Consider the following 26,950-nt stretch of genomic DNA (forward strand, 5'->3'; position numbering starts at 1 on the left):
TTGAGGGGAAAAATTAAGAATGGTTAAAAAATATCTTTTACATTATTGCAAATTCTTCACTTACTTGAGAAAAATAATGCCATGAATGGTTTGTAAGAGATACTATAATGTACTGGCCAGATTTCAAAGTTCTCTTTCTACAAAATATTTTGATCTGCTCTTTGAAACTGTGTTACAGTTATTAAAAAAAAAAGTATCAGGAAAAAGGCCATAGCGTGAGAAACTGCAAAATAAAACCAAAAAATTGTGACATCTTGAGCAGCCATTTGAGTAGATGATTGTATATGACAAGACAGTTCTGCCCTCCACCCTTCATACTTGGAAAAGCCCTGTGCAGATCCAGCTATTTCTATTTCTTTCCAGTTTTATTTCTATTCTTTCAAGTTTTAAACTAGATAGCTTGAGCTCCCAAATGAATGCTTAAAAATTGAATGAGTTGAGCCATGCTGAGCAGGCTATCTCATTCAAACAAAGATTAAAGCTTATGTTAGTTAAGGAAAAGCGTGCTTTGGAAAGGAAATAAAAATGATTTCAGGTCTCCTAAAATTAAGCTAGATCCCCTGACTCTAAACAAAGGGCGCTTTTTTCTTCTGTGAGACAGGAATTCATTCCTGTACCACAGAATGAGAGCATTCTTCCTGACTGCAGGTATTCTAAACCTTTCTAGATAATCCCACAAGTTCAAGAAAGCCAGAAACTGTGGACCTCATCAGGCAAGAAGTATATGAAGAGTAATAAAATTCAAATTTAAGGCTGACATTCTCTTACAGGTAGGCATTTATGCAGAAATGTTTAATGTGAAGTAGACTTTTTTTCCCACTCTTGGTAGTACTTTGGCATCGCTCTATTTGCTTTTTGAGTCATAACTTTGATATTATTTCAACTCAGTATTTTTACTTGCACAAAGTAAAACTTGTGAACAGTGTGAATCGAATAAAAAAGCAAATAAAAATTGTCTTCAAACACAGCTCAGTTAAATACAGTCAGAATTACCAGTAGGTATTCCTATAAAACACTTCATAAAAAGTACAACAGAAACATACCGAAGCTACACTTATTAAATACATTTGACATATTTTGAAATTATAGTTCTACAAGACATACATGACACAGCCAGCTAAAATCAAGATTATACGTTTGGAAAGCAGTAAATTCTCCTAAATACCGTGCTACTTATATATAGGAAATAGCCCAAACTACTGTTATCACTGCAGTAGTATCTCTGTTAAAAATAATCTAGGTAGAAAGTGCAAATAGGAAAGCAAATGAATACTTTTGAGTACAAGTCAACCAACCACATAACAGAAGGCAGACAAAATTTATATTTCATGGAAAAGGAGAAGAGCCACATGTAACACAAACTCAGCAGAGCAGCAGGACAGTGTTTGAAAATACTAGCCCTTATTAGGAAATCTTCTGGAAGATGAGTAACTGGAACTGAATTATGTTTCTATTAAGGGTAGTGAATTCCTCAGCTAGACGGCACTGGTAAATAAAAGAGAACACGCTTACATTCACTCAACAGTTTCAAGGAATTAAGTATCATCACTAGAACAAAGAGTTCCTCTTACAAAAATAATCAGGCCTTTTTCTTTGTTTGCAGTATTCTTCTTCTTCATCCATTTGCTCCTTCCCCCCTCCTGCTGTATAAACATTTGAGTGCATGCAGGACCTCTATGAAGCTTTTGCTTGCTTCAGGGGACTGCGTTTTGCTGCCAGGGTGTCAGTTAAGTTTAGAGCCCAGATCCTGTCTTCGTCCCTAACGAACCCTGCTGCAGCACTACAGACTTTTTTTAGCTTGGCTGAAAAGAAAAGTCCATTTAATGTTAATCTCCCTCCATCCTTCTTGTGCAACAGAGCCACTGTCCTCACGAATCGCCGCAACGACGCAAACAAGTGCTAATGGCCTGCCCTGGGAAAAACAACAAACCGTACAGGGTAGGAAGGAGTCCCACGGAGATAATACTGAACAGCACAACAAGGCTAATGAGTGAGCTGCAGGACAGGGCACCGCACTTCGCTAGGCTGCAGTTACTTGTCAGGGACACACAGTCTAACATTAAGAAACATACTTGCAAAGTGTGCAGATTTCAGGTAACAGAACGGAGGTATCTGTAGGTAAGGAAGCTCATGTGTAAATGGTAGGTATCCTCAAAGAGATAAAACGCCCGATGCCAGCAAATGCGTGAAAATTCTCCTCTACGACACAGTGAATTACAGAAGACTAAACTAAACCTGTGGAGTAACTGCACGGCTGTAAACTCATGGGAATTCCGACTCTCAAGATAATTTTCTGAATCTACACTGGAAAAGTTGAGATCGTAGCATTTCAGCTGGATGAACAGGAGATGACAACAGAAAAGAACATCAGAAAAGAAATCCTATGAACACAGCAATGGGATATTAGATTAACCCCCCCAAAGTGCTGTTTTGTCCCTAGTGTGTTAAATGCTTTGAGAGGTTTAAGATACCTGTCTCTCTCTACTGATAAAAACTTTACTGTAATTTCAAGACAAATACAAGATTTATTCATAATTTATAATCATTCTTATACCACAGTTTCTGATGGTGTTGCCCTTCAGCTTCAAAAACTCTTTTGCTTTTTAGATGTTTACTCTCATTGCATTCATACAGAAAAATCATAACCATGTTCCGCCTTCATTTTTATAGGCTGAACAAATCAGGCAATAAAGCATCCTTCAGGGTCTCAATTCCCACAGAAGTCCAGCATTCATTCTCTTGAATGCTGAGTGACCACTATTCCAGGTGAGCTGTCAGCTGGGCCTCATTCAGTGATGTTAACATTTTCATAGCTCTCCAAGCGAACGTCTTACCTGATGCACCCAGGATAGAATTTGCCTTTTCCCTGGCCAGATACTTACAAATAGCTTACATTCAGCCTGTGATTTTTATTATATCCATGCCTTCCTCCTCCTCCTGTTTTTTCTAGATAACAGAGAACCCAGACTGCATCTGGAAATTTTCATTAGTCATTCTGAAAGGAATGATCTTGCAATCTGCATTATCACATTTTTTCTGAGTTCTATTATTCTGGTCCTCAAGTTCATCCATCCTTCTGTATCACCTGGAACCAGCCTATTTTCTGAATCAGTATCATCAGCACATTCTATCAGCATACACACTATCTCTCATTAAAATATTAAAAAGATCTGCCTATGATTTTTATCTTAAAAGTCAGTAAGCACTCTCTGGCTCTTGTTTTAATAAAACCAGCTGATGCCTGCCTTCTAACGAGTTTGCTCCTGACATCCAGTATTCCTTCCTAATATTCATGCTTTCCACTCAGTCTAATAATTAAGAGACGATTTAGTGAAGGCTAGAAAAGTTTTCTGAACTTTTTTCTACCACTCAGCTTTCTTATCAAATAAATGTAATTTTTAAATAAACACAATTTCTTTCACAATCATAATAAAAGATATGAAAAAAATGTTGTGAGTTAAAAGAATCATGCTCAGAAATGCAGCTTTTTTATTGTTTATAATTGAAACTCAGACAATCAAAATGATTTGTGGGAAAAAAAGAAACCAACCCAGCCCACTGTAAGAAAAGGTTGTGAAAAAGTAATAAAATCATGAAAAGAAGCAATGGCTTTCTCAAGAAAGAAAACAAACAACCCCTCCTTATCCCAAAAGCCTCTACCCTCCAGCATATTTTACTTCTGATTTATTATCTGCTTTATCTGTCTGTACTATCTAGACCTGCATGAAACTTCTTGCTGCATCATAAAATTACTACAAGGATGGACAGAAAATTCTCTCTGCTAGTATTCCCAAAGATTATGAGAATGAAAACCTGAGATTTATTTTTTCCTAGCAGTGTCTACTCTGAAACGCTGTAGTTCTGAGCCTGAAAGACTGCTTTACTCTAATTAATTTCTGTGTTTCCCAGGCACTGTTATTTTTACCACATCATAGTTGTGCTTGCTAACAGTCATGAAGTACTTCCAGTGAACCATCATACTCTCCACCACTGGAGGACAATTTGTATAATGATGCAGTTGTGTTTTCTAAATATTCACCTAAACTTCGGTTATCCAACAAAACTGTAAGAGAAAGCCTTCTTAAGATCAGTCTCAGAAGGTGAACTGTTTTGAGCCAGTAATGGGGACAATATACATTCAAAGTCTCATCTTTCTCTTACATGAGATCATTAATATTTCTCAAGCAACATCAGTCGAAAATTAGTAAGAATACTGACATTAATGGTGTTGAGCATCTTGGAAAACAGAAGTAGTCTCAAAGAACTAAGATTTGTAAAAAAATATAGAGCCCATGTCTCAAAAGGCTCACCAGTCGCATCTCTGGTAGTTTTGTTCATATTTATCTCAAAGCTGTTATTTTCAGTCTTTCTACCTGTACTGTTTAGTATGTTTCGGATCTTAAGTAAATATTCCCAAACTATGTTGCAATTCCTTTGAAATGCTTAGTCAATGCTTTTGACAGGAAAGTCATCAGAAGCGGAGTGGATAAAGAATGAAATTCCTTTAAGTCTTTCTTTTAAAACAAACCACAGCCAGCCATCCTTCCATTTGCCTTAAAGAGAAAAATCCGTCTTGCTGACTCAGCAGACAACTGTATCAGGCTGAGTATGGCATAGAGATGTGGCACTACCAAATCTCTGATAGAAAGATGGTGAGGATGTTGTGTCAGAATGGTTGCTAAGCACTGTTAGCACTTAAAAAGAACAAGAGAAGCATGCTCCTACTAGCAGATGACCTTTCTAAACCTCCAGCTGCTGACCAGGGGTTAGAAAATAAAAGGATGGAAGCCTTTCACCTTCCTAAGTCATACCTCTGCATGCACCAGGAGACCTGAGAGGGATCTAGGAATAGGAATACTTCTGTTTATTTGAGATTGAGCTTTTTCTGTTCTCCAGAACTGATCTCACTGGTGACCATTACCTATATCCACTTTGAAATGTATTATTATGTCTCTATTTATGGTACAAATTCTGTAACAAAATTCTTTCCTCCTATGCCAGCAGTTTTTATCTCTTTTAAAAACAAACCCAGGACCCCAAATCAAAATGCAGGGATCAATACTGCCCTCAGTCACTTAGTGGTTGGGAACTAATATAAGAATATCTTTAGGGCAATAAAGTGCTGTATCACAAAATCAGAACAATAGATGATGCTTTCCTATCATAATCTGTTTTCCTGTAATTCTATGACTTAAAGTTTAGATGCTGTAATTATTTAGAAAATCTGCAGTTATATATTTAATTTTTATATATGTATATATCTATATACAAAAATACAGGCTTGCAAAGAAAGCTAGAGAAGTTGGATTATAAGTGAAATTTTACTGAATATGCCTGGAGCTATTTTCATTTTTCTGTGGTCTTTCTAAGGGCTTTGCTTCTCTCTTCTTTTTTTTTTCTTTTCCTTTTTCTTTTCTTCTTTTTAACTGTGATTGCAGAGCTGGATTTCCATTAGGAATACTGCCAGAAGATTACAAGCTGTTTTTGATGAACTATAAAATCTATTGAATTTGTGGACACAATGAACAAAGTACAGTAAGTAAGGATTTCATTATTTCAATGAACACTTATTAAAAGTATGATGAAATCTTGAACACAATCAAAACGAAGGTGCAGCAGAAAAATACACTTTTCCTTGCAGATTTACACAAAAACAAAGCCCAATTCTTTCACTATCTTATAAGGCACATATTCAGCATAAATATTTTCCAACAGCATTGAAAAAGGTTACACAAAATAATGTGATTACTGGTCCTTTCTAAATCTAAGATGCAAGTGGATCTGCCCCACGTATGCAAAGTGGTCCACATGTGTATATATAGACATATGCACATGCACAGGCTCACACACACCCCCCCCTTCCTTTTTTCAATTGAAAAGACAATAAAATCTTAGAAATAATAGCTACCTAGTACCAGTTTCATACACATCACTTCTATTTTTATATGATTAAACTTGTACAGTATGCTAAAAGCAAGAATTGCTTACAGAAAGTAAAATTCAGCCCTTATTGACAATTTCTTCAAATGAAAACAAGCAAGATGGAAATTCATTTTACTAGTTTTGAAGACAGTAGTAAACCAGAATTTCAGGTCTACATGTTCCACAAAAACATGGAAGCTCCAATTTTCAAGAAATACCTGACCTTTTCTTCTATTTCTTCTTTTCTGAGTTTTCAGAAACAAAGGACTGTATTATGTCACGCAGACCTGACTTCCAGTCACGCAAATCATAGGAAAAAAAAATTAAACTGACAAAGACAGGAAAAACTAAGGAGGCTGCACATACATTTCTGTATTTTTTATACTTCCTTTAAAATACCTGCTCTGTGTCAACAGCATAACTTCAGTTGCTGAAGATCTATAACAAAAGTTCATACCTGACACCATTTTTTGGAGGCCCGTACACCTCCACACCAGTTTTAAAACTCAGAATTTGGCTATTAGAACTGATTTTCACAACATCAATTTTAAGGACCTTGTTTATATTATACTCTCAAAACAGATTTTTGTTTTAAATCTCAGTAGTGGAGACATTACTAAGATACTTAGGCATAACACATTAAAATGAATTAGACCGTTTCAGATTTCTCCTTCTCTCTTGTACACTACAGGAAGGAAGGAAAGTGGGTGCCTGATTTAGAGCATGAGCATCTACTCTCCAGCAAAAAACCTATCAAGTGTCATGTGCATATTGCTCTAAAAAATGTATTAATTCAACTCACTGATCTGTGACATAATTTAATTAACAAAATCGTGAGTGATAAAATGTGCCACATTTTGTTTGCTTATGCCACAGATAGTACTGTTTGCCTGAGCCATGGAAAGGCAAAGTAAATATCACTCTCAACTCTGTTTTACAATCATAAATAATACATAATCATACTTTTCATATTTGATTTGCTGTTTGAGTTTCATTATAACTTTAGGTGCGCCATTCCTTGCAAAATTCCCAGCGCTTCGAAATTTACACCAAGCAAAATTTGGAGAGCTAGAGTATCTTTCCATGATGAATAGGAACATCTGAGCTTTAAACAGCTAATGCTGAAAAGTGTTTCAAAGTCACAGGTTAGATTTTAAGTTATTTACTAACTTCACTGAGGGGGAAGATCCCACATGCAAGGGAAATGTTTAGTAGCCCCCTGTGCCTTCCTTTTAGGCATACAGCCCTGGTTCCTGGTCAGACCTGCACTACTGAGTAAGATGAAACAAAGATTTGCTCTGTCATGGCAATTCCTATTTCAGTGACATTTAGGAGTTAAAAGGAAACCTAGATCAAAGCATGAAAACATTCTGGAAAATACTTAAAATATTTTCTTTATAGTAAGTGGAGTAAAACACCAACCTAAAATCCTTTCTGTAGCACACTAACACTTTTGATTACTTTAAGAGCATGTCATTGATTCTGATGCATCTAAATTACCATCTTCCTGCATGGTGAATTTTTGAGCAACACAGTTATCAGTTATAGTTCTGGCCTTCAAAGACACCTACTACATCTATCATTTAGTCCAGCTACATGAAAACATTCTTTCTGGCTCAAAATTCATAAATGACCTGTGTAGAAAAGTTATTTACAATCTTTTTTTGTTAACGCTGACCAAACTTCACATTTGAAAGAATCACTTCTACTGATCATCTGGCAACAAAAGAAACACAAGGTAAAAGGGTAAGATAGTTGATGACATAAATAAACAATATTGTTACTTACCTTAGTTTAGATTGCCCTGACTATGTGAGAGGGTTGCTGCAATATGTGTGCATATGCGTTCTATGATAGGCTGAAGCTTTTCCTCTTTCTTTTCCTTCTTTTAGTAAGAAAAGCCCCCTAGGCCAGATCCTGCTCCCACTAAAGACAAGAGCAAAAATCTTCACAGGGTTTCAATAGGAGCAGAACGGGGATTTTAAAACAGTTTTTTTCCCCCTTTTGTATCTTTCAGCATGAGCTTTTGTTCCTTCAGGCTATGCAGATATGAAGCTTTTAAGATTTCTGAAGACGCAAAAAAGAATTGGAAGTCTTATGTTCCTAATGAAGCATCATGCTGTCATCTAATTTATCTGAAATCACTGACCCCAAATTGCCCCTGTTGTTTTTAAGAAAAAATATTGGATTTAATCTTAACTAAGAAATCAGAGGAAGCTTCTGACAACATTTGTTGCCACTACAGGTACAACCTATTATCCAAGTTATCCAACTGCCACTCATTTGTTCAGATTTCAATTCCACTGTTTGTACTCAACTCTTGTGCTAGAAGAAATTCCATATACATAAAAATCTGCTCTTAGTTGAACCATTATCTACTGTTCATACCCACATGCTTCTTTTTGCATTTCCTTGCCCACCTTCAAAGCCTAACAAGGCTTTGAAGCGATACAAAGATTTTTCATTGATCAGGACAGAAAGTTTGTATGGTACATATTCTAAAAAGCATTAGTATACTGTTTCTTGCAGACGTCTAAGAAAAGTAATATCTTAGAAATTTATTCACAGCTGGAAAATTCTATCTCCTGAGTGATCTATATCCTTATTCATGTAACACAGTTGCCACGGATGAAATAACCACTTTTGGTGAAGGTCCTATTTCCAAAGAGCATGTGTCTCACTCACCTGTTTGGCTAAGTTGAGATGTGCTTCTGCTCCTTCGAGACACTATGGCAACCACTTTGGCACTAAGGCTGGAACGCCTTTTCTTCCCACCTGTTCCAACCATGCCGACAGCCGTGTCTGACTGACTCCCGTCATTGTGCTCCAGCTTATACATCTCTCCACTCACACTTGTGCTCTTAGTGATTCTCCCTGAAGTCCCCATCCGTCTGCCTTGCATTTTAGAAGTAAATGTACTACAGTTACAAAGTAAAAACAAACATGTTAATTTGTGTGTGCAATACCATTTCCAAAAGCATTTTTTTTAAATCAGTAAATTAAAGTCTTGATACATTTTCATTTATTTGATTCACAAATAAAAGGTTAATTTGGTGCTCCTCAGAGTATATATTTCCAGTATTATAATTTGTTCTTCACTTCTTTTAGGGAAATAAATAAAATGAACATTTTCCCATGTTTGTCAAAGTGACAGAAAGACACACAACATTTAAAAGTCATGTGGAGCCTTACTGTCTATATTCCCAGAACACAGAAAGCAATAAACCAACAATTTCAGGACAAAAAAGATGAATATGGACTAAGATAATATATGTAGGTATCCTATTGGCACAGCTCACTAAAGCCTTAAGACCTAATAGATATGAAGATATCATCTTCTGTATTTTCATACTTCACAGAAAGAGATAATATGTAGTGATTTTTACATCTTCACTCTATCACTTCTTTAAATGTAAATGCAATAATCACAGTATGAAGGGCAAAATAATTTTGAGACAAAGCCCCTAATAATCCCCTAGAATTTTCACTGACTGACACAAAGATTAATTGCTCTGGCAGTTCTGTTTGATTTTCTTTAGCTATCGCATTGCTTTTGAATGTTTCTATACAAAACCATTTTCTGCTCCTGCCATACAGGCTGTATGAAGTATTCTGAAACATGCTTTAGAGAACAATTTCAAATATACACAGGACATACCAATACATGGTCCTAACATGACTGCAACCAAGCAATGCCCTAGCTCCAATGGCAATACAAAGATAGTTACCACTCTGCAGAGACCCAGAAATTTAAGCTGCAGGCTGACTCACTTCAAACGTAGTTATTAAATCGGGCTAGTAAACGGGAAATTAGAATCATAGAATAGTTAGGGTTGGAAAGGACCTTAAGATCATCAAGTTCCAAGCCCCCTGCCATGGGCAGGGACACCTTCCACTTAACCATGTCACCCAAGACTCTGTCCAACCTGGCCTTGAACACTGCCAGGGACGGAGCATTCAGAAATTCCCTGGGCAACCCATTCCAGTGCCTCACCACCCCTACAGTAAAGAACTTCCTCCTTATATCCAATCTAAACTTCCCCTGTTTAAGTTTTAACCCGTTACCCCTTGTCCTATCACTATAGTCCCTACAACATCCCTATAGGCCCCCTTCAGATACTGGAAGGCTGCTATGAGGTCTCCACGCAGCCTTCTCTTCTCCAGGCTGAACAGCCCCAACTTTCTCAGTCTGTCTTCATACAGGAGGTGCTCCAGTCCCCTGATCATCCTCGTGGCCCTCCTCTGGACTTGCTCCAACAGTTCCATGTCCTTTTTATTTTGAGGACACCAGAACTGCACACAATACTCCAAGTGAGGTCTCACGAGAGCAGAGCAGAGGGGCAGGATCACTTGATCTTGTACTACTTCTTAGTAGACCTACTGTCAACATATTAATTTTAGTTTTTTTTTAATTTGGTTTTTTGGTAGTTTTGCAATTTGAAGTCAAATTTTGAATGTATTTGTTGAGCAACAGTCCTGCTGTCCCTCCCAGCAGGTTCCCTTCCCAGCAGATGTGATGGCCTGCTCCCGTCCCCTCCTCCACATGAGAAATACAGAGGTCAGAAGTGTAGGCTTCTTTATGTCATGACAAGTTTCAGACAGATAAGAAATGTTGCTATCTTCTATAGCAGAAGAACTAACATCCTGTTATTTCTATGGATCTGGGCCCTGCTAAAGTTTAAATCACTCCTGTCCAAAGACAGATCCAGGAAAGCATAAAATAGCACACTGAAATTGTTTTACTGACAGTTACCAAGATTTACTAATGCGTGACCATAGGTAAGAGCTGATAGACAATATTTTTTGATGAAGAAACTGCAAAGTAAAGTCCTTGGACAGACAACCTTAGTAGAGAGGCCATTATCAGTCTCTGCATAGGCTTTTAACTATTTGCAGCACTTAGGATCTGCTCCTCTTAAGTACAGAAAGGAAAAAACAGCAACCACCTTCAAACAGGAGGAGGTGCTGTAATGCACTGAATTACTCAGGAATACATTTTTGTGAACCATCTTAGGCACACTGAACTTATAAGTTCCCTCTTGTTCTCTTCTATCCCACTGCATCGTTAGTGGCTGGCTTTAAGGTTTATGTGGCAAAAATAAAAGGACATATGTATGTTGATGTTTCTATGTAAAAAATTCCTTTGTATTTTGTTGTAGATCTCCCCCAGCACACACTCCCTCACATGTGTATGAGTGCATACACACACACTAATTCCATCATTCTAGGAAGAATTTCAGCTGCACTTTTTGTTCATTAGAAAAACAAACAAAAACCCAAACCCCAAAATAAAAATACCATCTTTCACAAATATGCAGCTACGAAGAAAGAGATTTTGTGTGAGGCAAATGAGTTCTGTTCACTGAAAAATAGTATCAAATTGAGAAAAAGTGCCCTAAAATATTTCCCATTTTCAAAACAGAGTCTCAGTTGTTTAGCCTTTTTTTCTTTAAGGGAGATAAAAATTAATATCTTGGCTTTAATACAGTCACGTCCCTAACATAGTAGAGTGTTTATTTGATAAGCTACATATACTACTGCTTTTTAAAGCTGCAATGATCACTAAATGAGGATAGTTTTATGGTTGGTCACAGAATGCAATAACCTAAACTTTGGTTTGTTTTGCATAAAGTAACACAGGTTTCTTTCTTTACCTCTCCATGAACACTGGAACATGAAAAAGCCATGAACTGGGATTGCCAAATAGGAATAACTGTTTTTCAAATAGCAAAGAAATTTAAAAAAAAATAGTGATGGACAATTAATGCTGAAAATTCTGATAAAAATATTTTTCTACAATTTGACAAGATTTATTGGAGTTTACCTTTGTGGCTAGACACTGGTCCATAGCTCTACCACAGAATTCTGGCTATGGCCACAGAATCTTAGGAAATGTTTTCTCTTTAAGAAGAAGTGATGCTACTAACTGGCACACTTATCAGGAAAACTTTAAATATCAGATGTACAGTGTGATAATACTGCCTGAATACACAGTCAACCTCCACCATTAGCCTAGATTGCTGTCACACAATCCCTGTAGCATATAGAAACCTTGATCCCTAATTCACTATATCAGGGTTTGCCAACATCATTCTACATCAGCTAATTTCCGGCACCGAGTCCCTTTTCCTCCTCTGCTGAGGAAACAAGGCCTCACAATTGTGCACAAAGGGCTGGAAGAAGGCAATGCCATTGACTGGTTTGCTTCCCTAGAGGACTCTTTGTCATTTCAAAGAAAGGGCAGACCAAAAGTAAAGCCTGATACTTGAAGAATCGCACATGCCTCATTTTCAGGAGTCCTGCTTTCTACTGTGATTAGACATGAATAATTCCTTTCCACATGGATAATTCCTTTCCAGCAGCACTTGGAATTGGATTTCAGTGACTATTTCTGTGATGCTACTCAAAGCTTTCTGTAGTCACCTTGTTCCAATTTTGAGCCATGGGTTTGTTGTCAATTCTGGAACTCTGGAATTTATGCACTAATAATTTAGTAAGAGAGAGGGAAGAAATTGAAAATACTTCTGTTGTGAGCATCTGTTGACATTTGAGTATTTTGACATATTTGCTGACGTACTAATCTATAAATGAATAATTTACACAGATAAAGTATAAGATCTGCCATGCAAATAAAGGAATAATTATTTATCATACTACTGACTTTGCTCTACTGAATTTCAAGTATTTATGAATATAATAGATAGTAATCTTAAAATGCTTTTATGCCAGTCTCCACTTTTTTTTTAAATGGAGCTGAAATGATCTAATCTCACATTTAATGATCTACTAAATGTGAGCTGAAATGATCTGATCTCTTATTTAATAAGATCCTAGGAGACAATGATGTCCATCAACTGAGAAATAAGAATTGATAGGATCACAGAATCCTATATTTGATATATTAACGCCCTAATTTGAGGACAATGAAATACTTTCTGAATAACGGATAGAACATTTGTTTTTCAAAGACTCATATAAATTTCAGTTTTCATTCTTTGTGACAGGTAGAGGGAACTACAAGAATCACCTTAGCAAAGATAAAGATTGAGATTTTTAGAGTTCAGTTTAATCTTGTACTTGTTTTTACCCTGCAAATATCAAGTTCTACTTTCCTAGGAAATATGTTCTAATGTACTGCGAGTACAAAATAGCTATTAGTGTGCCATAAACAGGATTAGTGCGAGAGCACTAAGGATCAAATCTTACAGCTGTCCAATACTTCCCCTTGCATATCTAAGCAAACAGATTAAGATTCTTTTGCATTCATCTAATCCCTGGGCTACTTTATTATTTGACATTAATTGCAACAGTATCAAAAGAACAGGCGTTTAATATTCAGTCTTCCCAATCCATCTAATTGAGTACCCTCAGAACACAGTATTTTTCCATCCCCTTGCTGGCTATCACTTGGAGAAATAGCTCCTAGCTCATACTGTTACTTTCTTCAATATAGTTGGAGTTTAATTTATGAAGCATAAAGAAGCAAAAGATACACATGAATTTACATATATCCTTTTGCACTTAACCCTTCTGATAACATCATAACTAAACATTTATTTTCCATTACTGGACTTGCTAGGATTACATACAGATATCTAATGAATATATTCAAGATGCAAAAAATTCTACTAGACAAATTACTTGGATGGAGAAAATTGGTATATAGATATACAGTCAGTATTTCTCAGTAGCTTCATAAAATACATGCTAGTAGTAGATGTCACCTGAAAAATAAAGATTAGATACAGGAAGCCAGAACAAACTTTGACCATAAACTCACCTATATAATATTTGAAAGTATATCCTTTATAGGGAAAAAAAATCAAGTGTTTAGCCATTACTAAAACCACATTATTTCCTTCATTCTCTTACACTTACTGATGATTTCTAAAAAAAATATTTTAGGTGTTTATTTTCATGATCATTCATTTTTACTCCATCTATTTTTCCAATAGTGCAAGCCTTGAGTAAATAAATAATCCCCTGTATTCCTTGCCGTATAGATGATGTTTTAATGTAATATCTTTCCGCACAGTTGCAGTAACTTGAGTCTTTCAACAGAATCCCTGGCCTTCACCAGCATGAGCTAGTAAGCTTCCTTTCTCTTCTACTGAATGCAGAATCATGTACTAATTCATAGCTCCTACGGTACCCTTTTGCAATGAGGTAGCTCATGAATACTAATAACCTCCTAAACATGTAATAGTTGTGGACCAAAGGGAAGATGCGCACTCCTTTATAAAGAGGATCGTTACATTTCTAAATATAAACTAAGTCTTATTATTAGCATTATATGAAATTTAATTAATAAATCCAAACTCTAAATTACCTATCCAGAAATTGCTCTGTCAGTCTTAGAATATAGGCATATATTTACATATGATATATAACATTTTCTGCAAGATTAATTACTGTATAATTTATGGTATTTCATAAATTAATTCAAACATGGTGCTTTACAAACCAAAGGACAAACGCATACCCCCTATCAAAATTCTCTCTAGCTAGTCAAGAGACATTTTTAGACCATAAGGAAGTTAGTTGATCCAATGAAATAATAATTTGGTACAGTCTGTACCAACTGGAACTACATATTGATCAAATGTGCACATCGACCATGTATTAAATCCATGAAATAGCTATTAGAATCAGAAGAAGCTTGCTTCCTGTGTAAAGTCACCATATTAGAATCCTATTGGTGTTTTAAGATAGCTGAAATTCAGTATCTTGTAAATTATATCTGTTCTTGACAATATTCCTATATTGTAAAATATTGCTACTCAGTGATGTGCCTCTGGAATGATGCAGCCCCATTTTGTTCAGTGTGTAAACTCTCACAAAGGTAAGGGTTGGGAAAGATTCATTACAGAAGTCTCCTATGAGAACTTTTTATTGTCCTACATCAGAAGACCAGAAAATTTCCATGTTGGAATATAGGCTCAGAACCTCTTTTGTGAAAGTGCCTTCCTCAGTAACACACTGACCAGTGAATCGTGGAAGTCTCACAGCTCTGATGGATTTCTGTTGGTTTTCTTTTGTTTTGTTTTGTTTTTTTAAAAAAACTTGTAAAACTAGTATTTCTCCACAAAATGAAAGAATAATTATTCAGAAAGTCTGTATGCTACAAAAGATAAGCAGATTTTAACTATTTCCCAAGAACATTTCATCAAGTTAATTTATATACTCTGAAAATAGCAGAGCAATGGTCTGTGTGTGCAGGAGCGTGTGTGTCTGCCTGTGCATACCCATGGCACTGTCAGCCTGAAGGCAACTGATCACATGAATCATTAAATGAAACCAACACAAAAGCAGTTGGTTACTGCCAGGGCACTGCTCAGGTTAAGCACTGCTAACACTGATGAGGCGAGGCGAATGGGAATCAATCAAGAGACAGCTCAAATGACCCAAACTTGACTGCAAATAGCCATGTACTTATTAAATTCAAGTGTACCAAACATAGCAAGCACATAAATGTTAAACCTGTAGCAAGAAAATATGGTACTGGTGTGTATGTGTATGACAACTACAAAATGTTGAGTTTTTTCTGCTTATACTGAATAAAGGAAACTTTCTTCAGTAGCAAGAAAACTTAATTCTTTCTTTGTACAACATTCAGCAACTGCATATTATTCTCCCTGTTACTATGTGCTGCATTGCTTGCTTTCCCTCCAAAGCATGATGTACCCATGATCTCACTGCTCTCTGCGTAAAAAGGCTACATCGTTGATATGAAATAGATTGTTCACTGCTCCTTTACAGAAGTAAATAATAGCAACAGGAAATAGCCACAAAATAGGTAATAGAGGAGCAAAATCTGAAAGCCTGAATGGAACAGTGGACAGACAGGTCCAAAAAGGAAATACAGAAAATCTTTTAAAAAAGATAAACTGAAATGAGATAAAGCAAGCAAGAGCTACTCTAAGGTCTGACCCATGGCTAAAACTATTTTCCTACATTTCTTCATTCTAAATATAGCATGTACTGCCTGTTAAAAATGTTAATGTTCTTATGCTAAAAACTTATGAATTATATTTCATCTTAATCAACTGCAATAATTAAATGAAAAACCAATTAAAATTATATTTCAGTCTTTTTTCAAATCATTAAGAAAGGCTGCTGGTAACGTGACAGTTTCTTTGACAGAGGAAGCACAATTAATTAAAAATGCACAAGCAGTGCTCCGTAGCACATTTTTCACATACAGATGTTCTGAAGGGATTAAAGACTCCATCTCCCTCCCTCTATGACACACAAAGCAGTTTATAATGATGGATTTAAAAAAATCATTATCTTTAGATAATGAACAGTTAGAACATTAATTACTCTGGCTTCACCTTGGTTTTGTACATAAATGACCTCAGAACCCAAGTTCCCATCTGTAACATAGAGTTTAGTGGTAAAAAGGATACATTTTTTAAGCAGCTTAACTTAACTGTCTTCACATATCTTGCCTCCATGATAATAATTTGGAGGCTATTGCTCTCTGTTCCTCTCCCCAGAAAGCAAGAGTTGTGACTCCGGTTACATCAATGTTCTTGCCCTTGCCCTAAGAAATATCACCTAAGAAGCAAGATCAATTAAGATCATGGAGATACAGTGGAGGAGGGAGGTGGCTGGAGTGTGGGCTGTTAGGTTGTGACACTGAGCTGTTCCAAAGCATCTTGTATGCATGGTCTTTTCACTGTGATAATTATTAAAGTTGAATTGAGTTTAATTAATTAATTTTTTATCAACCCTCCGTGTTTTAGTTAATACTTGTATCAATCTTTTGTGAGCACAGCACTAATACAAACATGTAGCAGGGACACACATACTTATGGATGCAACACATGGTGCATATTGGCATACTAAATATGGAAAGCCCACATCAAAACCATGATTGAATCTAGTACTAACTGTTATGGCCTTGGTTTCACCTCATTTTATTCTTGCAATAGTAGTTTGATTCGCAACTAAGGAGTGGATAAATTACATTCATGGTTTCAAAGTGTCCTATGCTTTGAAAAACACTGCTTCTTATAATGCTACCCCATGTGCCATTCTCTGCATCGCTGATATTGAGATGACTGCTCCAGCAGGGGGATTGGACTAGATGATCTTTCGAGGTCCCTTCCAATCTCTAACATACTGTGTGTGTACTGTGTACTGTGTGACTTTTGGATTGAATAAATGTGAACAATAGTCACATAGTAAAATGTTAATTTAAACGTTCTATTTTAAATTAAGACTTTGCAATGGAAAATTCCAAGATGAAAAGAAATCTGAAAACGTAGCAGACAGATACTATGAATCCAATGAGGGCTTTTATTGTTTATTTTTAATAGTAAGAAATATGGAAAGTCTCTAGTCTGTCAACAGCACTGGCTACATTATGAATGCTCCCATTCTAGCTATGGGAGGGAAGAGGTACTCTACTGCAATACCAACTAATTAATCTTACCCAGTATTTAAACAGAGAACTATAAACCACTAAAGTTACTGCATAATAAACATTGCTTATTACATTATATAAGAAAATCAGTATCTACTTAGTGACCCGAAATGCCTTGTTTACTGCAGAAACCTTGACTACAAAGAAACAGTCATACACAGGCAAATTATTAGTAACATAATTAGTCTCATAAATATGGAAGTTGTCTTCTGGTATTTATAACAGTCTTCTTTTATGTCAATCTGGAATGCCACTACTGTTCTAGTCATGCTGAACAAAAGATAAAGCAGTATAATATCTTAGTTCTAATACTGAATTTAATAGCTTGTATTTAAAAATTGAAAATAAATAATTGATAAAAAATACTTGTGAAATCAAAGCAGATGGTCGCTATTACCATGTGCTTAATTAGCTTGTTAATACAAGTGTTGAGAGAGTCTAATTCCTTAAGCTAATGGGAGTGGAAAAATGGTTGACAATTCAATGCAAGTGCTCAATGCAATGCAGAAGTCCAGCCAGTAGAATAAAACATACACAAAAGTGCTTCATATACTGATTCAGCAAAGTACCAGTACTGACTTGAATCATATTTTTTCCAGCACAGCACAGGCCATGTACTTCACTGAACCCAAGTACAAATCACTAACCACAACCCTCCAGCAGTTGTGGGGAGCACTCACTCATCCTTCACTGAAAGCATCTGGGTCTTTTTGCACATGTAATCTATAGCACATTATCCTTCCCTTCCTCTGATGGTCACTCACTGCTGCTTGTTACTGATGTGCAACAGAAGAAGCTGCTAATCGCTTCCCATTTATTCTTCCCTTCCCATGCACACCTAAGTGTGCTGATACAAAGATGCTGTTCAAACACTCAGTTCCCTGCAAATTGCCCACCAAATATCCATCTTAGTACAAATGTCAAGATGACAAATGCGAACAGCATGAAAAGAGATCCTCCAATGATGAATCAGGCCATTGTGCCAAGAGCTCACTACTCTTTGGTCATGCTCCATGTCAACATACTGAGTGATTACTTAAGTGTTTTGAGATTACCAGTTCACCAGGGAATCCCAGCTATCTGAGCTCTGTATTAGTGCCTTGAACCATTCCATGAAGAGAAAGCTGGCCTCAGCACTAGATCAAATTGCACCATTAAGATCATCACTTTAAGAGGCTGAAGAAACTAGCTCCACAGTGACTAACAGAACAAAGTCTAGTTTACTGAAAGCATAGAAGCCCCCTGCAAGTTGTATACGCTGTTCTGGAAACTGGGGATGAAAAGCTTTGGCAGATAGAGTCTGCCAGTATGAAACAAAAAATCGCTTTCCCTTCAGTAATGTACAGAGAACCCACCTGAATCCCAGGGACTATATGTTTGTGATACAAACGATTCAGTAGTATGGCATATGTGAAATAAACTAGGACTGGTTCATGTCCACTATTACAACCCTCTTTCTTACATAACTCATTTAAAATATTTTACTTAAACTTGAGCATTCAGTTAAGCAAAGCATGTAAAGTCAGATTAAAATATGGCACATACATAATTATATCACACATAATATATGAAACAGAATTCTTAATAAAGCTATGATTTTCAAATTTAGAATTAGGAGCAACAGTGATATTCCTAATGCAGGGGCATTTTGTTAGAAAACCAGATACACTGAGAGAATTCACCTTAAAAGCAGGTATCAAGTCTGTCATATATTTATCGGGTATTTTTTGATCAGATTTAAGTGAAACACCTTATGGTAGCCAACTTGCTAAATCCTCCAAAACAGAAGCCTCCAGCTCACCTTTACTATGAATGATAGTTCCCTACTTGACGACACCAAGAAGTCCAGGTACCTTTGCATAAGCATACCCCTAATGAAAAATGATGCAATGATACCATTGGGCATAATTTTTAATGAAGTGAGCAAATGTCCTTCTTTGTCTGATCAAACCCATATGGTGCTGATTAATCATCATGTATTTAACATGGATTCTTACTTATCAATCATTTGCATTAAACCATGAAAAATTCCCTTCTGCTTCATTTAGGATGCGAGAAATGTCTCTGAGTCATACATGGTAACATCTGTAGCATACACAGACACAAAGTACTGCTTGACTGTGTTATGAATGCATAAAGACCATGACTGATGAAAAGAAACCTCCATAAAGGAGTACTGGTAAACTGACTTCAGTCATGAAATATACAACTTCAAATACTATGGCAAGCCAAATTCACAAGTCTGATTCAATTCAAAAGTCCCAGAACATTTTGTTCCCAGAAAAAAATTCCTGGTATTTGTCTGCACTTCCACTAGAGAGCATGGCAGTCAACCAGGCTTCCCAGGATGGTAACCAGAAAGACATTTGGAATAATTTCACATGCAGATCAGTTTATCCACACATAACCATTTGTTCTAACATTCACTTGAAAATGCTAAACAAATTAGAAATGAAGAAGCTATTGCACAGACTTATATTTAGAACTTGCATCAATCTTAATTCCCTCTTGCAACATATTAGAAATGTTAATCAACAAAATCTGCAGACTGAATTAACTAATGGTATTTTTCATGCATGCTATGTCACAGCTTTCTGACAGGTAATTAAATTATAAATATACTTTAGGAATGAAATTACCCTTCTGCCTTAAAAGGTTTAGACACAATCTTGTCACTGATTAAAGGAAAGGAAGATTGTGTTTCATTCTCTCTGTGTTACTAACTTCTTCAACATGCTCTAGTTTCCTAATATACAGAAGTTCAAATTTATGAGTTCTGACCCAAAGAAAGGTTAGAGTGTTATCTAGCTATTCAAAAAGATGTATCTCTGTGTTGTTCTGCATCAACTGTTTTTATCCTTGCTGTTTAGGTAGTGCTTCATTCTATAAATTCTGTACATTATTAAAAGCATGTTGTATTTTGAGTAAAGTAACTGAAAAAGGTCAGCCTCATTGAAATTAAAAATTGTTCAAAAACCTCACAAATTGTTCTACACTTTTTTCTAATACCTATTGACTTTAGAGCCGCAAGTAAAAAAGAGATGGCTTCCAGGTTTTACAACAACAAAAGTAGGTGCATAAAAAAGGCAGTTCAATGAACTTTGTCTTTAAACTTAACATTATGCTTACACACTTGCCATGGCCATTGGGCTGATACACTTCAAAAAGAAAATGATGGTACAGATGTGGTTTCAAGTAAGACAGAAGACAGTAAGTCAAAACCTGCTCTTTTCCTTGTCCCTCCTCCTTGACCACCCCATCCCACCCCATCCTATCCCATCCCATCCCATCCCATCCTACTTGATATATATTAATGTCAGGTTCCTTGGAGGCAAAAATAAAATTTGAACTTCAAATTACTAATCAAACTTGAACTTCAAATTTCTAAATCCTTGAACTTAAAGAAATGTAAGTAATTAAAAGAAAGAATCCACTTAATTTTATATGTCTAAAATTAAAGCAACCAATCTGAACTAGTCATCTAGGATTCCTCCAAATCTTCCTTTGACATCTACCTGAAGATGAGGTGTACCATCTGAGAGAATAGGTGTTTTCTTCGTTTTAATGATGATTTCATTAAGTTAGATGAATTATTTAACAAAAACCTAATTTTTAATTAACTTCACTGTAGATACGTAGTTGCTAAGGCTAATGTTAAACAGCATGAATCTCAGTCTGAAAAATATTGTCTGTAACACAATCAGTGCTTTCCCAAAATTAACTTTTCATTTCCATTTAATAAGCAAGCTACAAGAAGAACTGACTAAAGAATATGTGACAGAGGCTACCAGTACAGACACAGGAGAGTAGGAAGCAGACTTGGCTCAGATCATCAGCAAAATGCCATCTCCTTTTCTTTTCTTCAGCACTCACCTTCCTTCCATTCTGACCTCTCTTGAGATCTAATTCCCATAACATAACAGTTTTGCAGGGCTCTAAAACCTGACATTTTTATAATGATGACAGACAATCAACTAAATACAATTGTGGACAACCCAAATGGAAAACGTTGAACAGTGGATGTCAGTCTGTTGGATACAATGTTTTCCAGCCTAACATCAAAATTATTTTTAATTTCATTCCACTGCACTTAATAGTTGAAATCTGCTAATTGCAAAGACAGTCCATTAGACATGTTCCACTTATTTTAAAAGATCTTTCAGGGGAACAAAACCACTGCCATCTTAGAGGTCAAATACTGAAAGTTATGATTAATTTATGAATCTGTTAGTTTCTTCCTAATATTCCTACTGAATGAGTTGCACTCTGTATTATTACTATACCTTCTGTTCACAATGGAAATACTACCTGAATTTAGAGAAAATTAAAGCAAGCAAAACTATCTAATCTCTGAGGTATGGATTCTGTGGACAGTATCACAAAGGTAAGGCATCTGGATTCTACTTACATCTCACTTCAGGGGTCTAGAGTAAAGCTGAATTAGAGCTCCCATTGCAAGTACTTGGCTTTGAACACTAATCTTGTACCCAAGGTGCTCTGCTACTCATTAAAATGGAAGAGGTTGAATGAGAGCAAAGATTGACCCTAGGTTTCTCCCTTTCCAGACTCATATGAGCTTACTAATTCTCCTGGTTCGGGTATCTGTGATCAGACATTCAGAGCCCAAGCAACATTTCTGATAAAATATGGTCAACACAGAGATATTTATGGACAAAAATCATATTTTGTTCAACCTGCCAAAGACACTGTAACAGTGTTGAGAAAGTTCTCAACAGAGTTCTCAACAGTGTTGAGAAAATACAATGTCCAGAAAATACAGGTATTTTGGTATGAATAAAGCCCTCTGTAAGAGACAAATACTGAAAAGCTAGGATGCAATGAGATGCAGCATTTAAACAAATTAGTTTAAATAAACACTTGAATAACTTTTAATACATTTACAGTTCCACTGCAGTGTTCTGGTGGTCTGTGGATTACTACAGCTGTCAGGTTATAATTTCACCAATATGAAACATGACTTTGAATACCCTCATGAACTTTCCTTCACAAAAAAAATGAGGTGGAGCTAGTTCATATACAGAGGCCGGTTTCTGAGTTTCCCTAACACCTGTTCCCATTGTGAACAGAACAAAAAGCCTGCAGCTGAACTTCTTGGATGGTGAATCTCTCTAGAAGTGTTCTGAAGTACTAAATGAAGCCATCCAAACTGATGGCATCTGATGATTTCTTCCATGTGGATGATTTTATTTTTATAGTTTCTCGTTCTTCTGGCGTCTTATAATACTTTAAGGCAAATTTCTGAGAGTTCAGACATTGGTAGATGTAATCATAGACTACCAAGACAATCCTATAGCCATTATATGTGGTGGGAGTTTTCTTATCGAGTTAAATGAAGACAGGAATCAATCTGTTTATCTAAAAAAGCACTAAACCAAGAATAGGTTATTATCAAGGATGAAACAGGTATTTGATTACTGATAAAACAAATGAATTAAACTACTTGTGAACCAGAGAGATCAAAATTACTATAAAATACTTGTTTGAAACGTAGTAATTTATCATATGCATAAAAACATCAAAATAAAAGCAGATAGGTAGATAAATTTATAGATTGAAAGAAAAAAAGAGCTTTTATGAAAGCTACTCCTTTAGATAAAAAAAATCTACTAGTATTTCTGCTATAATACCTTATTGACATATAGATTTCTCTGAGAGCCAGCAATGAGGGGACAGTGTGTCTTCAATTTCCATTTGCCACAAATACATTATTAATCAGTCATCTTCTTGTAAAAAGTTAACTTTCTGTTTTAGATGCAAAACTGCAAAAATATTGTCATCTTTGGCCAGCAATGAAAGACTATTTACATGTGCATAACAATTTTTATAAATTCTTATGTTTTGGCTACCTAATTTCAGTAATTTCTGGTTGCAGTCTCGCACTGAATTAAAGGGGGGTGTGCTACAATTGAAGCTGCACTGAGAACTCACCCGATTCTGCCACGAGGGCGTTCAGATTGCTCCGACATAAAACTTGTGCTGCTGAGGCGTGAGGCACTGCTGGTTCGGGAAATGGCTGACACATCACTGACATCACTATCTGATGATTTGGCAGAGACGTTATCACAACTTCTGTACTGATCTGTTTGTATGTTATACTAGAGATCAAGAAAAGAAAGGGTGAGGAGTCTCATCAAAACATAACACATATATTGAAACAATTTGACCTAAGTATGACAAACCTCTCTAACTGCTTTTGAATGTAACAAAACTGCATGAAATTCAGAGAAATGCCTATATTAAATAATGTTGTTACGTCTAGTAAAGAAATCAAACATGGTATTTATGGACTAAATAAAGCACTTGAAAAATTACAGCATTAGAATAGAAATAGGCTGCTGGTTCTTTAGTACACTGGAGCTATAATAACGAAGTGTTTTTGCAGTGGACAGATATTGCCTATAAGACCTTTCTTCTACTTTTCAAATATTAGAAAAAGCTATACAGAGTGTACATGTATATGTAAACTGTACAGAGTTTGGAACAGAACTGCATATAGGTCTGAACAAAATGCAATGCTACATAAAGCTGACATTTGAGGATTGATTTCAATACCTAAATTCCATAGGAAAAGGAAAAAGGTATTTTTAATCTCTGCCTCTTTGCATCGTGACACTAGAGGACTAGTCAGACAGAAAGGTAACTCGCAGAAGTGCTTGTTTTCAGGCAGATCAGTTCCCTGACCTAGCTGCATTTGCAAGTGTGCATGGTGAGAACTAGCACAAGACCCAGCAGGAGGAATGTATGGACAGGGATAGAATTGCTGACAGCAACAGCTTTCATTAGTTAAAACTGTGACATCACACTGCATATTACATAAAGCTCTTACATCATCAGTCAGACATACACTTCAGTCCTAGCAATGTCACTTACCTAAATGCTCAGTCACTGAGATATGAGGCTCAAATCATTATCAGGTTCCCAAAACTAAACCCCACTATCATTAGAGATCAAGGTACCCTTGGCTGGGAAGCAACTAAAACAGTGGTATACTTCCAGGGCATATTATGGGAAAACTATTAACACTAGGCAGTTTTTGACTTGAAACCCTAGGGGGTTCATTTTCCACATCTGTGCTCTGTAAAATTGCAAGTCATAGAAGTTTATTTATGAGTTATACACAAAGCTGGGGCAGTCTGGGAATATCCCCAGCTCAACTAGGCACTGGGTTGCATGCTGAGTCAGTTCACAAATATCATGACTTAACTTTAAAAACTTGGCAAACACAACCTTGGGTTTGTACAAACAAATGCATCAGGCCTCCTGCCCTCAAGCCAGATTTATTTTCTCTTGCTCTGGTGCCTTTTAGCAACTATGTTGGAGGTCTCCACAGCACACTTGGGAAACTCTTGGTAAAACATTTAAGGTAAGATGAGAAAGTTAACAAAGGTAGAGGAGGGAATAAATAGAATACTAAGCACTGACTGTAAATATAGAAATCTGTAGGAGAAATGGAGGTTATACAAGTTTAGTGTCTCAACATGTGTGTCAGGGTTACTCATAGCTCCTGGATGGCATATGCCAAGATTAAATTCACAAACCAATTTATGAATAAAAAATTGTGGGTTTGACCTGAGGAGTGTGTATTGAGGTAACTCTGAGTAATACCTTCCCTGCGAGGGGCTTGCACTGGCTGACTAAATAAAAACATCTGAGGGAGAGAAAGCTCTGGGTTACTAAACGTAAATTTTCAGCTTCAAATACTAAATGAAACTCTCCAGATGATTTCAGAATAGGTTGCAGCATAATGACTTTGAGCTCCAATAACATGCCCAACGGGCACTGATGTGGAAACAGATGCAGCAGAACACTGATTTAATGAAGTGGGTAACACAGAGGACTCAAGAGCTCTAATATTTAAAAATATTTTCAACTACAGCAAGCAGATTTTCTTTCCAAGTGACTTGGTGTGACTCTCTGAATATGAATGACCAGTGGGGTTAAGGTGAGACTATGCTTATAAGTTCATTCAGATAAACTTTTGGAAATGACTTGTAGACTCTGTTAAATAACTCTGCTGTTTGCACTCTTTCAGACTGCAAAATAAACCTCTCCAAAATGGAAACACAAAGTACCCTAATTCTTATCAGCTCTACTTGTCTTGGTATTCCAGTCACAGAGTTGCTGCATAAAGCATGGAGAATCCCTTTCTAAATGAGATTTTCATGGCAACATTGAGCTTTTACTATGCCGTTATACTGTATGCCAAGGTTGTGATTCCCAAGAAACTGAAAACTCTTCGTTTCACAGAAATAGCGATCAGCACAAGAAGTGGTGATGCTGAAAGTTAATGCTAAGTGCTACAGTGTTTATATTTTACTACTACTTCTTCCAGGTTTAGCTCTTCCTCCCTATAGCTGCTGCTTCTATTGAATTTGCTGTCCTCCATAGAAGACATACAACTTCTCCTAGTTATTCCCTACCTACCGCTTTTCAGTCCAGCCTGATAATCAGTCATTTCAGGGAACAGATGAACAAAACGAAAGCAATTTTGAAGTTACCCTTTTTTTTTCCCCTCAAATACAGAGGGAAGTAAATACCACTCTTCCACAACGCAGTGATCATTAAAAGAAGAACATTTTACTGTTGCAATAAGCCTGAAACTATCAGAAGAAAAATATCATGGGCTAAGATCCACTTATTTGGTATCTGCATTAAAGAAATGCCTGAAGGTTTCCAACTGGGCTCAAAAGTATATATGGTACAGTTCGGCTCATATTGAAAACTACTATTCTTCATAACTCTGCATGTATTTGTCCTGTTATTATATACTATATATATTATATATATAATTTATATTTCCCTGTCACATAATATTTATATATTGTATAATTTTGAAGCTTGAAAAGAAAGTGAAATTTTAGTGCAATCACTTCTTTTTCAGCTCTGTATCTTTCAGAGTTAAAGCTTATGTAACATTTCTGTGCATTATTTGCCACATTAGGAGAGTTGCTGAAGTTTAAAGTGTCTTTGACAGCAATTACTAAAGAGTAGGTCTGGTTTTTTAAACATTAATAGCAGCTAGCTTCAGATGTCCAAACTATCTGCACTGTCTGCTTCGGCATTACAGAGACAGAAATTTGAGTGTAACTATCTCAAATATAAACAGCTGAAATATAGTTCTTCCAATCACTTTACCACCTGTGGAGCTGCTGCTTCTATGCCAGTAAAAGGAGAAAAAAAAAGGTATGATGGACTGCAGATGTGTTAATGTCAGTGAAAAGAGGACAGATGTGAATCAAATGACTGTACTTCATAAATACTTTTACAGTTACTCAATGACTAACAATGTTAGCAATTTTACTGACTATAAGGCATTACGTAGAAGTAATTTAGTAGTCTGTTATAATTATATTCTCTTCAATAAGCATTTCTATTTCTAGATCTATCTCCTAAAACCATGTTGAATACAACAGTTCGGAACTTTGAAAACTGAAGCAGTGTCCCCTTCTTTGACTATGAAAAAAAAGCCTCGGGTGACTAACCTCTGCAAATATGTGCCTCATTAAGTGCTTAAAATTTGGAAATTAAATGATAAAATTAAATGGGGATTAAAATAAGAGAATCCAGACCAGAAAC

At 36.2% G+C, this 26,950-nt stretch overlaps 1 protein-coding gene across 28 annotated transcripts in view; it reads right to left on the reverse strand.

Annotated features, from left to right (window-relative positions):
* RIMS1 (regulating synaptic membrane exocytosis 1) overlaps positions 1–26,950 on the reverse strand; it is a 302,937-nt gene that overhangs the window by 31,576 nt on the left and 244,411 nt on the right. For 20 of the 28 annotated variants that reach the window (XM_057418888.1, XM_057418863.1, XM_057418867.1 and 17 more), the window contains 2 exons: positions 23,303–23,469; positions 8,608–8,840 (listed from right to left, as the gene is read on the reverse strand). The exons of 7 other annotated variants lie outside the window; for them this stretch is intronic. In XM_057418888.1, the coding sequence (XP_057274871.1) occupies positions 8,608–8,840; positions 23,303–23,469 (400 nt within the window). Of the gene's footprint in view, positions 1–8,607; positions 8,841–13,702; positions 14,000–23,302; positions 23,470–26,950 lie in introns of those variants that run through there. One more of the 28 variants, XM_057418886.1, reaches the window with a different exon arrangement.

Source organism: Pezoporus wallicus, unplaced genomic scaffold (genome assembly GCF_028554395.1).
Source record: "Pezoporus wallicus isolate ANWC-B61680 ecotype Strahan unplaced genomic scaffold, APGP_CSIRO_Pwel_v1 contig_4901, whole genome shotgun sequence".
Taxonomy (NCBI): domain Eukaryota; kingdom Metazoa; phylum Chordata; class Aves; order Psittaciformes; family Psittacidae; genus Pezoporus; species Pezoporus wallicus.